This window comes from Suricata suricatta, chromosome 2 (assembly GCF_006229205.1).
Source record: "Suricata suricatta isolate VVHF042 chromosome 2, meerkat_22Aug2017_6uvM2_HiC, whole genome shotgun sequence".
NCBI classification, from domain to species: Eukaryota; Metazoa; Chordata; class Mammalia; order Carnivora; family Herpestidae; genus Suricata; species Suricata suricatta.
Genome location: NC_043701.1, coordinates 156,777,184 through 156,788,695, shown reverse-complemented (window position 1 = coordinate 156,788,695; position 11,512 = coordinate 156,777,184). Strand labels below are relative to the sequence as shown.

The 11,512-nt window shown below is 55.3% G+C and overlaps 1 protein-coding gene across 1 annotated transcript; it reads left to right on the top strand.

Moving 5' to 3' along the window:
- Positions 1–8: 8 nt before the first annotated feature.
- Positions 9–5,521, top strand: SFRP5 (secreted frizzled related protein 5; the record flags this gene model as incomplete). Its single annotated transcript, XM_029932327.1, has 3 exons — positions 9–507; positions 2,672–2,749; positions 4,443–5,521. Coding segments are annotated over 3 exons (924 nt in total), but the record flags the coding sequence as incomplete, so codon positions are not given.
- Between the last annotated feature and the right edge of the window lie 5,991 nt (positions 5,522–11,512).

The window sequence follows — 11,512 nt, the reverse complement described above, 5'->3', positions numbered from 1 at the left end:
GGGGCGCGCGGGCGGCCGCGCTGGCGCTGCTGCTGGGGGCGCTCCACGGGGCTCCGGCGCGCGGCGAGGAGTACGACTACTACGGCTGGCAGGCCGAGCCGCTGCACGGGCGCTCATACTCCAAGCCGCCGCAGTGCCTCGACATCCCCGCCGACCTGCCGCTCTGCCACACCGTGGGCTACAAGCGCATGCGGCTGCCCAACCTGCTGGAGCACGAGAGCCTGGCCGAGGTGAAGCAGCAGGCGAGCAGCTGGCTGCCGCTGCTGGCCAAGCGCTGCCACTCGGACACGCAGGTCTTCTTGTGCTCGCTCTTCGCGCCCGTCTGCCTCGACCGGCCCATCTACCCGTGCCGCTCGCTGTGCGAGGCCGTGCGCGCCGGCTGCGCGCCGCTCATGGAGGCCTACGGCTTCCCCTGGCCCGAGATGCTGCACTGCCACAAGTTCCCCCTGGACAACGACCTCTGCATCGCTGTGCAGTTCGGACACCTGCCTGCCACCGCGCCTCCAGGTAGCGCCGCCGCCGCCGCCCTCGCCCCCTCGCGCTCCGGCAGCCCCGGGCGCCCGAGAGCTGGGACCTTAGCCTCCCGGAGGTGCCACCGCCCCCCTCCACACACACACACACACACACACACACACACACACACACACACACACACACCGCCTTCGCTCTGCCCCGCGCACGCACACACACACACACACACACACACACACACACACACACACCCACCGCCTTCGCTCTGCCCCGCGTGCCCGGGAACTGTCCTCCACAGCCTTCCAGCCTTCCCACCTCCCACAGTCCGGCAGAGCAGTGCCTTCCCCAGGCTCTGGACAAGCTCGCGGGCTCTCCCCATCCCAGCTCCGTCCTGGCAGCGCCCACCTTCCTAAACCTCTGGAGTCCCTGAGTAGCCCCAATGCTGTCTCCCCATCCTTAGGCGTCCCCATAAACGCCCTTTGGCCTCTCTTCACCCCAGAATGCCCAGGGTCTCTAAACAATGCCCAAGCCCGTTTCCCTCCTCCACAGCTCTGGACCCCAGGGCACCAAAACAAGCATCACCTCCATCCCGTGTTGGGACCTCGGGAGGGGAGAAGGGCTGAGGGAAGGGGTTTAGCGGAAGACTCGGGTAAGCACCCTCCTGGGCTATGGTTTCCATCCCCCCCACAGCCCATTTTCTGCACCTGGGAACCCTAAATTCTCCCACTCTCTTCCCCAATTCCCCAGGTTTGGAGGCCTTTGGGTTAAGCTCAATTCAGGAAGAAAGAGCAGATTGCCAGGGTCTGCCACTGACAAGAACCCCTTGGGAGAGATGCTTAACTTAGAGCTTTGATTTTTCCCATAAGTAATATAGGAAGCCAGCGCAGGTTCCAGAAGCCCCTGAGATCCTAAGTGCCACCTCCCAACCTCCCCCAGTCCCATTACCCCTAATCCCTCCCTGGTCTCAGATTCCCTTCACTGTGGGCCCCCATGGCCCGCCCCAAATGCCAAACTCCTCCCAAGCAGAGTAAGCCTGGGCTGGGCACCAGACCCGGGAATAAACAGCGGCATGAGCAGAACTGTGTCTGGGCAGTTCATTCAGGAGTCTAAGGAGGCCCTGATGCTGGAACTCCCCCCTTTTCCTGTCCCCTACCCATCGGCTCAGGGCTTGCCTCATCCCCACTGTCCCCTCCTGAAAGTCAGATAGGGGTCCTGTGACTGGGAGCTGGAGTGAAGGGAAACACCCTGTGCTCCGGTTGGAAATGGGACCAGGAAGCAGGGAGAGAGAGCCAACTCAAGTAGACACAGCACAGTCCCGAGCAGGGATCCTGGTGTGGTTCCTTTTTCTGGTTTTCTTAGAGCCCCAACCTTAACAGCCTGTAAGGCAGGGAAATCCTGGGCTTAGGATACTCCCTTCCACTAAACCTGGCCCTGCCCTCCCAGTCCTGCCCTCTTTGAAGCCCGCCTTCCCCTGTCATGGGGCACCCACCTGGAGGCAGAGACATGGGACAGAGGTCAGGTGCTGTGTGGTGGCCTGAGAACCAGAGGCAGCCCCAAGTGTGTGGGTGGCCAACAATCAAACTGAGACTATTTCATATAAAAATTAAGAGTTGTGGCTTCCCTGGAAAGATCAGAAGTTCTGGCAATGCTAAGCTGCCCGCCTTAGAGGGTGGTGCCCCTCGGTTTACCACAGTCCCTGCCCTGGCAGCGCCCCTTGTTCCCCAGCTTCCTGGGGCCCTGTGTTACTAGAAGGACCTGCAGATCACCCCTACCACAGCACTAGCCTGGGAGTCACAAATCCTGAGTCCTACGCTCAGTTCTCAATAGTTTTGCGACTTGGGTGGCCACCCTGGGCCTCAGTTTTCTTGTCTTGAATAGTAAGAATACCTACTTCATGGTGTGAAGATTAGATAAAATGAGGTTTAGAAGACAGCACACGTCGCAGTTGTAGTTGCCAGGACCCTGGGGCAGTCTTGCCCACTGGGACAGTTTTGTCCCCGTGCAGCCTCCTCCCTTTCGAACCTCACCACCACTCCGTGAGCCTCGTTATTGTCATCCCAGTTCTGATGACAGAGTGCAGACTTGGCGGGGGAGGTGGCTCATCCGTGGGCTCCTCATTAGCCTGGACCTGAAGCGGTTTATTGAACTCGGATCCCCTCGTGAGCCTCCCTCGCCTCCACCCCTGCTTCTCTCTTCACAGTGACCAAGATCTGTGCCCAGTGTGAAATGGAGCACAGTGCCGACGGCCTCATGGAGCAGATGTGTTCCAGCGACTTCGGTGAGTATGGAGCCCACGTGGCCGCCACCCCCAGTTCCTCTTCTTGACACACACACACACGCACCCACATGAACACACAGGTCCACAACCATCACACCGAATACTAACAGTTTCTGCATCATGGATTCCTCTTAGAATCTGATCAGGGCCATGAACGCTCTCCCCAGAGAAATGCAGCTCTTTTTGCAAGTTATCTCAGGGGCTTCAGAAGCCCCTCAAGGCCATGGTCCATGGGCCCAGAAACCATCCCTGGCCAGGGCTCCTCTAGTCCTCCCTTAGTACCCGCCCGCAGAAGGGCCTCCGGGGCTGGATTCTCATTAGAAGAAGCAGGCTAAGCCCAGAGATGGATGGTGGCGACCGGGGGAGAGATGGGCCCCAGGATGGAGGGACAGCACCGTCATCCCTGGGCACCTCGGCCTGGCACCCGATGCACCTCTGGCTGGGCGAGCTGCAGTCACTGGTCCCACGGCTTCATCCTGGGGCCTCTCCACTCCTGGGACAGTGAGCCAAGTCTAGTCAGGCCCACACGACCCAGCATGTGGCCTTTGCCAAGTTGACTCCTGTTTTGTGTCTTAGCCTCCCTGTCTGTAAAAAAGAGATAGCAATGAAATCCTTACTTTAGCAAGACTTTTATGTCGTTAGTCTGTTTGTAAAGAGATTACTACTGTTGCAAGGTAAGTGTGTGTCTGAAAGAGGGAAAGAGAGGGGGTAGGGGGAGAAAGAGATAGAAAGATTTTACAAAGTTTCCTTCCCTGGGTGGAGTCATTCTCTGGCATCTCCCTAGCTGCTCACAGGGATGGGGATCCAGATGCCCAAAGAAAGGGGAGACTCGCCTAAGGGACCCCCCTCCCCCCAAGCTCCAGGCTCCCAATCCCAGCTGTATAAAGCTCTCTGTGGCCATCCTGAGTGGGCACCCTGGCCACCATCCACCTCCCCCACCCTCACCCCTACATTCACACTCTAGACACACCAAAGAAATACACTCATGCATAAAATACACAGCACCACACATCACACTCGCACCCATTCTATAGTCACACAGATTATAGTGGTGTTTGCACCAGCACGAGCTGGTCGTGTGCACACTTCTCAGTCCGGAGCTCTGTGATGTGGTGGGTCATGGTGAGGGGATTTACCCCATGGAAACCAGCACATGCTACAGGGTGGGCCCCCTCCCTAGGGCCAGCTGTCAAACATTTATCAGCCCACCATTGCTCCAAACACACACACACACACACACACACACACACACACACACACACAGAGGCAGATATCCCATTTGGAAGCATCCCCAGGTATCATGAAGTCCAGCCTCCCTCTGTCACAAGGACCCCCACCCACCCTCCCACACAAGCCTCCCCTTCCAGTTGGGCAGCTCCACCTGCAGTATTTCCTGGGGAGCCTAATACCCTACTCCACTCCCCACCAGGAGCTCTCCATCCTGCACTTGATGTCATGGAAAGGCAGGGCTCTGGGGTTAACCTCATCTGCCCCCCATATCTCAAGGCTGAAACATGATAATGTTGGTGAAAGTCTAGCACATGATATGAGCTTCAAAAATGTACCCATATAAGCCCACCTTCCCAAGACCCGGGCTTGGAACTTAAGGCACGAGCACCAGCTGAGGCCACTAGCATTCGGAGCAAACCTGCCCATTTTCACCCGGGTCTCTGTCTACCCACCCCACACATAGTGGTTAAAATGCGCATCAAGGAGATCAAGATTGAGAATGGGGACCGGAAGCTGATTGGAGCCCAGAAAAAAAAGAAGCTGCTCAAGCCAGGCCCGCTGAAGCGCAAGGACACCAAGAGGCTGGTGCTGCACATGAAGAACAGCGCTAGCTGCCCCTGCCCACAGCTGGACAGCCTGGCCGGCAGCTTCCTGGTCATGGGCCGCAAGGTGGATGGACAGCTTCTGCTCATGGCCGTCTACCGCTGGGACAAGAAGAATAAAGAGATGAAGTTCGCGGTCAAGTTCATGTTCTCCTACCCCTGCTCCCTCTACTACCCCTTCTTCTATGGGGCTGCTGAACCCCACTGAAGGATGCTCCTCCCTGCCCCACCCAGCCAGCTGTGCCTTGCCCTCTGTCCCACCCCTGGGGCATTCTCGCGTTTCCTCCCCATCTGGCCTCACCTCTATTCTCAGGCTGACAGAGCCCCTGACAGAGAGCCATTCCCTGCAGAGCTGCTACCAGCACTGGCCCTGAGCAATGGGCATGGAACCCAAGCTGTCCTTGACTGAGGGGCTCTGGGATCCCTGGGCACTTCTCGTAGGAGCAGGGCTTTCTCATTGGAAAGCCCAGCCCAAGGGTTCAGAAAGTAGGTGGAGGGAGGAGAGAGCAAGGGAAGCATGGAGGGGTTCTGAGCAGCCTGGCGACATGGTTTCCAGAATAGACCATGCTGTCAGCTCTCTTCTGCTGGTGGGGAGGCCTCGCCTTGGAGAGGAAAGTCTTACTTACTGATAGGCTGAGCTACCTGCGGGCCAGTTCCCGCCCCCACCCCACCCCCATGTCATCACAGTCCCCCCCCAGAGGAGGGGCATTAGGGCCTCAGCACCTTCCAGCCACAGTTCTGACCTTCCACATCTCTTCCTCTCTCCATTCCCCCTTGACTGGAGAAGCCCAGCCCAGATCCCCTCCCACAGGCTGCTTTTGGGGCTTCATCCCTCAGCCGCTGCATGTCCCTTTACCCTGATGATGAGTAAATTATTGCTAAGCAGCTAGCCCATAGGTACTAGACTAGACGCAGGCAAGGTTTGGTTTTTAGGGTTTTTTTTTTTAAGTTTTTAATTAAATCAAAGAAAACAACAATTGGTTTTGACTAGGTTATTTCTTTGTTGGCTGGTCCCCAGAAGTGGAGACAGGGAGGTTCAGAAGGGACTTTTAGAAAGAAGCCTTGTCATAACCCACGGCCTGTCTACACAGGCATACTTGGAATGCCTAAGAGCAAGGCTCATGTTCCTGTAGGATCCCTTGAGAGCACAGAACAAGGGTCACCCTTCTCATCCCCATCCCTAAGTGAGGGATGGAGATGGCCCTCCTTTTATTTCATGAAGAGGGAGATGCCAGGGTCCCCAGCCTTCTCCCATGGTCAAAAGGCTCTCACGATCCTGCAACACTCCCCGACAAGGCCCGCGCCTCAGATCCCAAGGCACCTGGAGCACAGAAAACTACTCCGAAGAGCCAGGGCCTAAACATGTCACTCCTACCCTTCGGCTCTCAGACACCCCCCCACACACCGGGCACTGGTCCTGAACTGTAGGGATAAGGGTGTAGATTCGTGCTGCAGGGACCAGAGGATCAGATCCCCTGGGAGCTGGTTCGAAACACAAGGGGGACCCTAGGCCTGCTATGTCAGAATCTGCATTTCAACACATAAACCTTCATATCATCTAGAGAGCTTGTGCAAAATACTGGGCCCCACTCTATGCAATTAACTCCGATTCTCTGGAGAGTGCTCAGAAATCTGAATCTCTAGATGCTCCCTGGGGTGGTATGCGGCCTGTGTTGAAAACCTTGATCTAGATAAGCCAGCCACTGCGGCAGGAGGAGGGTGAGGGGCTGAGGTGAGCCCAGGCTTGGCGGACCTTGGTCCCGAATGCAGGCAGGGAGGGGCTCAACACCCAAGGGGTTTCTTCAGGAGCTCAGAGCAGATGCACGCTGCTACCTTCAGCTGAACGGGCCAGGGAGGGGAGAAGGCTGAAAATGGAGGCAACAGGCTCCTGCTACTCAGGGAAGGGTGGTGTGAGGAAAGAATCCCTGGGGGTCTGTCAGGAAAGCTGAGGGACAAGGCAGAGGTCCCCAGGGCAGGGGGCTGGGGACACCCAGAGCAGCTTTCCTCACCAGCAGCAGTACAGCTGCGAAGTCCAGTCCAGGCTTCCTGCTCCTCCAGGACAATGGAGCTGCATCCTCTGGTGAGGAGAGCTTTGGCTTCCAGGGCCCTCAGAGAAGCAGGCTGCCACAGACAAATGAGGAAGGCCAAAGGGCCCAAACTCTGCTGTGGGGCCAGTGTGAGTTAACAGGTGGTCTGACCGCCTGCCCGTAAATCACCTCCCCGGGCAGTCAGGTGGCCTCACCACAGGTCAGGAGCAGAGGCCTGCTTGTTCCTCCTCAGCCCTGAGGAAGCCACTGCCACCCACCCTCACCCGAAGCCTGCCCGGCCCTCCAACTCCCTGAATCTGCCCCTTGTCTCCCAAACTCCTACCCCGACCAAATATTTACGGACACTTCTATGGTCAACCAGGCCCAGGGATTATTTTTCCACTGAACAGACAGGACTCAAAGCTGCTTCTGGCTGGAGCACAATAGTGACCTGTGTCAGGTGCTGGCAGCCAGTGAGATGGAGCAGGCAGGGAGAGGCTCCCTTAGCCCATCTTGGGGAGCCCCAGAAAAAACCCATCTCCCACCCCCGACACAGGGGTCAAGCCTGGCTCTGCTCCCGCCATCTGCTGCAAGACCCTCCGGCAGTCTCTGCCATGGGACCAAGAAGACTCCTTCCAAAGACCAGGAAAGGCCCTGCAAGGCCTGAGCCCACCCTTCACTTCCTTCAGTCACAACATGCTCCCTCCTGGCCGGCCTGGGGACAGACAGCTGGTGCTGCCCGGCAAGCATCTGGGCTGTCAGTGAACGGCTGCATCTGACAGAAACCCCAAGAAACAGTGGGGCTTCTCCACAGAAGAGGTCTAGAGTCGGGCTGGTGGGAGGCCCATGTCCCTGACTCATTCGGTCTTCCTGCCCTGGGGTGGGGGGAGGGGGGGGCTTCTGTTCCTGTGGTTACAAATGACGCCTCCTCCTCCCCACTTCTCAACCACATTCCAGGTGGCAGGGAAGGGCTGCATGCAAAAGCAGCCTGTCAGCTACCCCCGGCCCTTTTGATCAGGAAAACAGTAGTTTCCCAACAAGTCCCACCTGGTAGATTTCCACTATTTAGCTTATTGGCCAAAACAAAGTCATGTGACCACCCCTAGTTGCAAGGGAGTGGAGGAAGTCAAGTGTTTCAGTTGGGTGCAAACTCAAATTTCCAATAAAGAACAGGAAGGATTTGGGGCGGGCTGCTGAACACTCAGGATCAGGTGAAAAGAGGGAGGAGAGCCCAGTTCTGGGTTCCAATCCTGTGACTTAGTTACCATGCGACACTGGGAACATAGCCCACAACTATAAAAAGGAGTGATAATGTCTGTTTCACAGGGTGGCTGAATGTCAAATTGGGAAATACATGAAAAGCTCCTGGAACCAGGCAGTGCCTAGCATTTAGATGTTCATTAAATGGTCATTAATATTTCTACAAACCAAAGGCCTTGACCTAGCTAGCACAGAGCCTGCACATAATCATTACATTCCTGATTGGTTAACTAAGAAATGCTACTGGCAGGAAGGCAGGGAAAAGATGGGAACATCTTATCTAAATCCCAGAGTTGCTGCTTTCAGGAGGACAGAACCTACACTTGAGATTTTGCTCTAGAAAACATACACCCAGGTGCGATGGAAGCCAATAGAGGGGAAAAGACATGACACTAGCAATCAAAAATGTCAAGCCTGTGCTGGGTGGCAGGCCCTTTCATATTCTAAATGAATGTAATGCTGCCAACAGCCCTTTGAGGTAGGTACTATTATTATCCCTATTTTAATGATGAGGAGGCTGAGGTTCAGAGAGGTTAATAAACTTACTGAAGGACACACAGCTTGCACTTAGAGGTGGCACTAGGATTTGACCCCAAGCCCTTAACCACTATGCTACTGCCTGCAGGGGGCAAAGCCAAGTGGGGGCGCAGTACAGACAGCGATGCCTCCGCCACCCTGCCTCACAGGATTTCTGGGAGCCCTGCTCATATCTCACTCCAGGGGCCCTGACAGCAGCAGAGGGGCCGGCCTCAGACTGTGGCTTTTCTCCCAACTCCCAGAGCAGCCCACCCCCGACCCCTCCTCCCCTCTCACCCCCAGCAGCATCTAGCCTCTTGAGCCCCACAAAGGAAGCTCACATCCCACAACTGTTTAGTCGGCTGTAATCCTGGCTAAAGTTCACTCCTTGGGAAATCCAACGTAGGGGGTGGTTGCTGCTGGAATGTGTGTGGCTGGGACCCAGTGTCCCGGCCCAGACAGCAGGCTCTGCCGGGGCCCTGAAGAAAGCGGGAGGCCAGAGGAATCCGGAATCCCCAGCCCCCAGCTGTGCTAGAGAATGGAATGTGCTGCTCTGGGTGTTGAAACAGACCCAACCAAGGGAGAGCGGTGCTGGCAGTTGTGGGGGGAAGCTCCCACCACAAGGCTGCCTCTGTTCCCCTGGAGGCTGAGCCCCTAGCTGGGGCTAGGGATGGGCAGGCCCCTCCGGTTAGCTCAGTAGTGGCTCAGAAGATCCTGGAGCCAGGGAGGGCAAGGCAGACCAGAGGGGAGAGTGAGAGCCAGGGCTGTTACTTCACCCCAAGTGTCTCTGATGAGTCATTCTCAAGCCCCTGTGGTCAGTTCCCTGGCTCCATGGCTGACTAGCTCGTCGACCTTGTGCAGGTTGCTGGACCTCTCCAGGCCTCCACTGTACTCATCGGTTAAAGGGAGTTAATAATGGAGCCTAGCTTCTAGGATTGTCATGAGGTTTAAGGAAGATGTGTTCGGCATGTTGCCTGGACAGTACTCAGTAAACGTAGGTGTGCTCATGATCTGAGCCGGCTGTAGAGTAGATGCTAGAGTCACGGCCTCTCAAAAGGGGTGCCTTGAAGGTTCCATGGAGGTAAGAAAATGAAAATGGACCTTTGTTTGGCTGCAGCTCTGAGGGCCGGGTGATAAATGACTAAAATTCTGAAGACCCCCAGAAGCCAGGGCCAGTTCAAAGTCTGCCAGGGCTCACGGGAGACTGCTCCCCATCCCTACCCAACCACAAAAAGAGGACAGAAGCCTCACCTCAAGCCAGGTTTTTTTTTTTTTAATGTTGTGCTCTTTATTGCCAAAAATAAAAAATTTTAAAAAGACAACTACTGAATCAATAAATATCCCTTCCTTTCTGTACTGATCTCTGGTTTTCTCCAGGCTTCTCCTGCCAGGCTGCCTTATTAACGACTCTGGGCATGATTCTACCTGAAGGGCTAAGGGGTCAAGGCCAGACCTTGCGCCCCAGCACCCAAACTTAAAGAATCAGGCCACTGGCAGTGAAGTTCATAACTAGCGGGTAGAGAATGAAATGCAGGGCTTCCCTGGGGCAGGGGGGCAGCCAGGCTCTACCATTGTTCTCTAGGGGTTCTCCAGTTAGGGGCACTGGGAGACATGAGCCAAGTGCCAGTAGACAGGCCACGAGCAGGGACCGGATGGGAAAGTAGGCAATGTGAAGGAGGGTTCCGGCACTCAATGCTAACACCAAAAGTCCAAGGTACAGCCGTGAAACCTCCAATTTCTGGACAGAAAGAGTTTGAGGACCTGAACTGACCAGAAGAGAAGCCAGCTCAGCAGTTCTCAGCAGAAAACTCCCCAAAAGACACATAAAAGCAAACGGGATGGAAGGGATGCTCTGGGGAGTGCTCCTGGCAATTAGTGGGCAGAGCCAGGGATGTGAGATCTAGTAAAAAAGTGTCCTGCCTCAACTGTGGGAGCTGTCTGTCTGCCCTAGGTCTGTCCCAGGTCTGTCCCATGGGGCACCAGAGCAGGAGTAGCACCTGGCTACTGTCCCTTCCAATGGATGCCCGAGAACAAACTGGGGACCTCTTTTAAACCACGCATCCAGGAGCACCTGGGTGGCTCAGTTGGCTGAGTGTCCGACTATGACTCAGGTCATGATCTCGTGGTTCATGAGTCTGAGTCACACATCAGGCTCACTGCTGTCAGCGTGGAGCCTGCTATGGTTCCTCTGTCCTCCTCTCTCTGTTCCTCCCCCGCTCATGCTTCTCAAAAATAAACATTAAAAATAAATAAAAAACAGGGGCGCCTGGGTGGCTCAGTCGGTTAAGCCTCCGGCTTCGGCTCAGGTCAGATCTCACGTTCGTGGGTTCGAGCCCCACGTCGGGCTCTGTGCTGACAGCTAGCTCAGAGCCTGGAGCCTGCTTCCGATTCTGTATCTCCCTCTCTCTCTGACCCTCCCCCTTGCATGCTCTGTCTCTATCTGTATCAAAAGTAAATAAAAAAACATTAAAAATTAAAAAAAAATAAAAAATAAAAAATAAAAATAAATAAAAAACAATAATCAGCCAGGAATCCAACTCTATGATGGACAGTCTGCCCTCCAGGCCACCTCACATTCGGTCCTCTCCATGCTGTGGGCCCCAGCCATCTGTAAGACACAGTCCGATCCTGGTAAATGCCTCCATGGCTCCGTCTTCCCAGCAGTACCTGCATTTGACAGTTGTCTATCCCTGGCCTGCTCTCGCTGAGGCCCTCACTCGTACTCAAAGTGGACAAGGAGGTGGCCCCCTGGCTTCCGTTCTGTGAAGATCCAGACCCTGGATGGTGAAAGCTGTGTCTCCCAAGCCCCAGGGTCCTATGCCACGGACACTACCCCTGCTACAGACTATTCTATCAGCACTAGGCATTGTTTTCCTTTTCCCAAAATAAAATATTGACTCTGCTTTTTCAAACTATAGGCTGGCCTCAGATTCTTTCCTGAATAATCATCTAAGATTATTCTCTGATTTAAAAAACCACCACCACCACCACCCACCACGGCTCTAAGCCATCTGGGCCATCTAGAACAAAGTCGTCTTCTTAACATTGCCAGGATGGTAATGACAGACTGGTGTTTACGGAACATTTACCGTGTGCAGGCACCGTGCTCCCCGCCTGGAGTAGGTGAG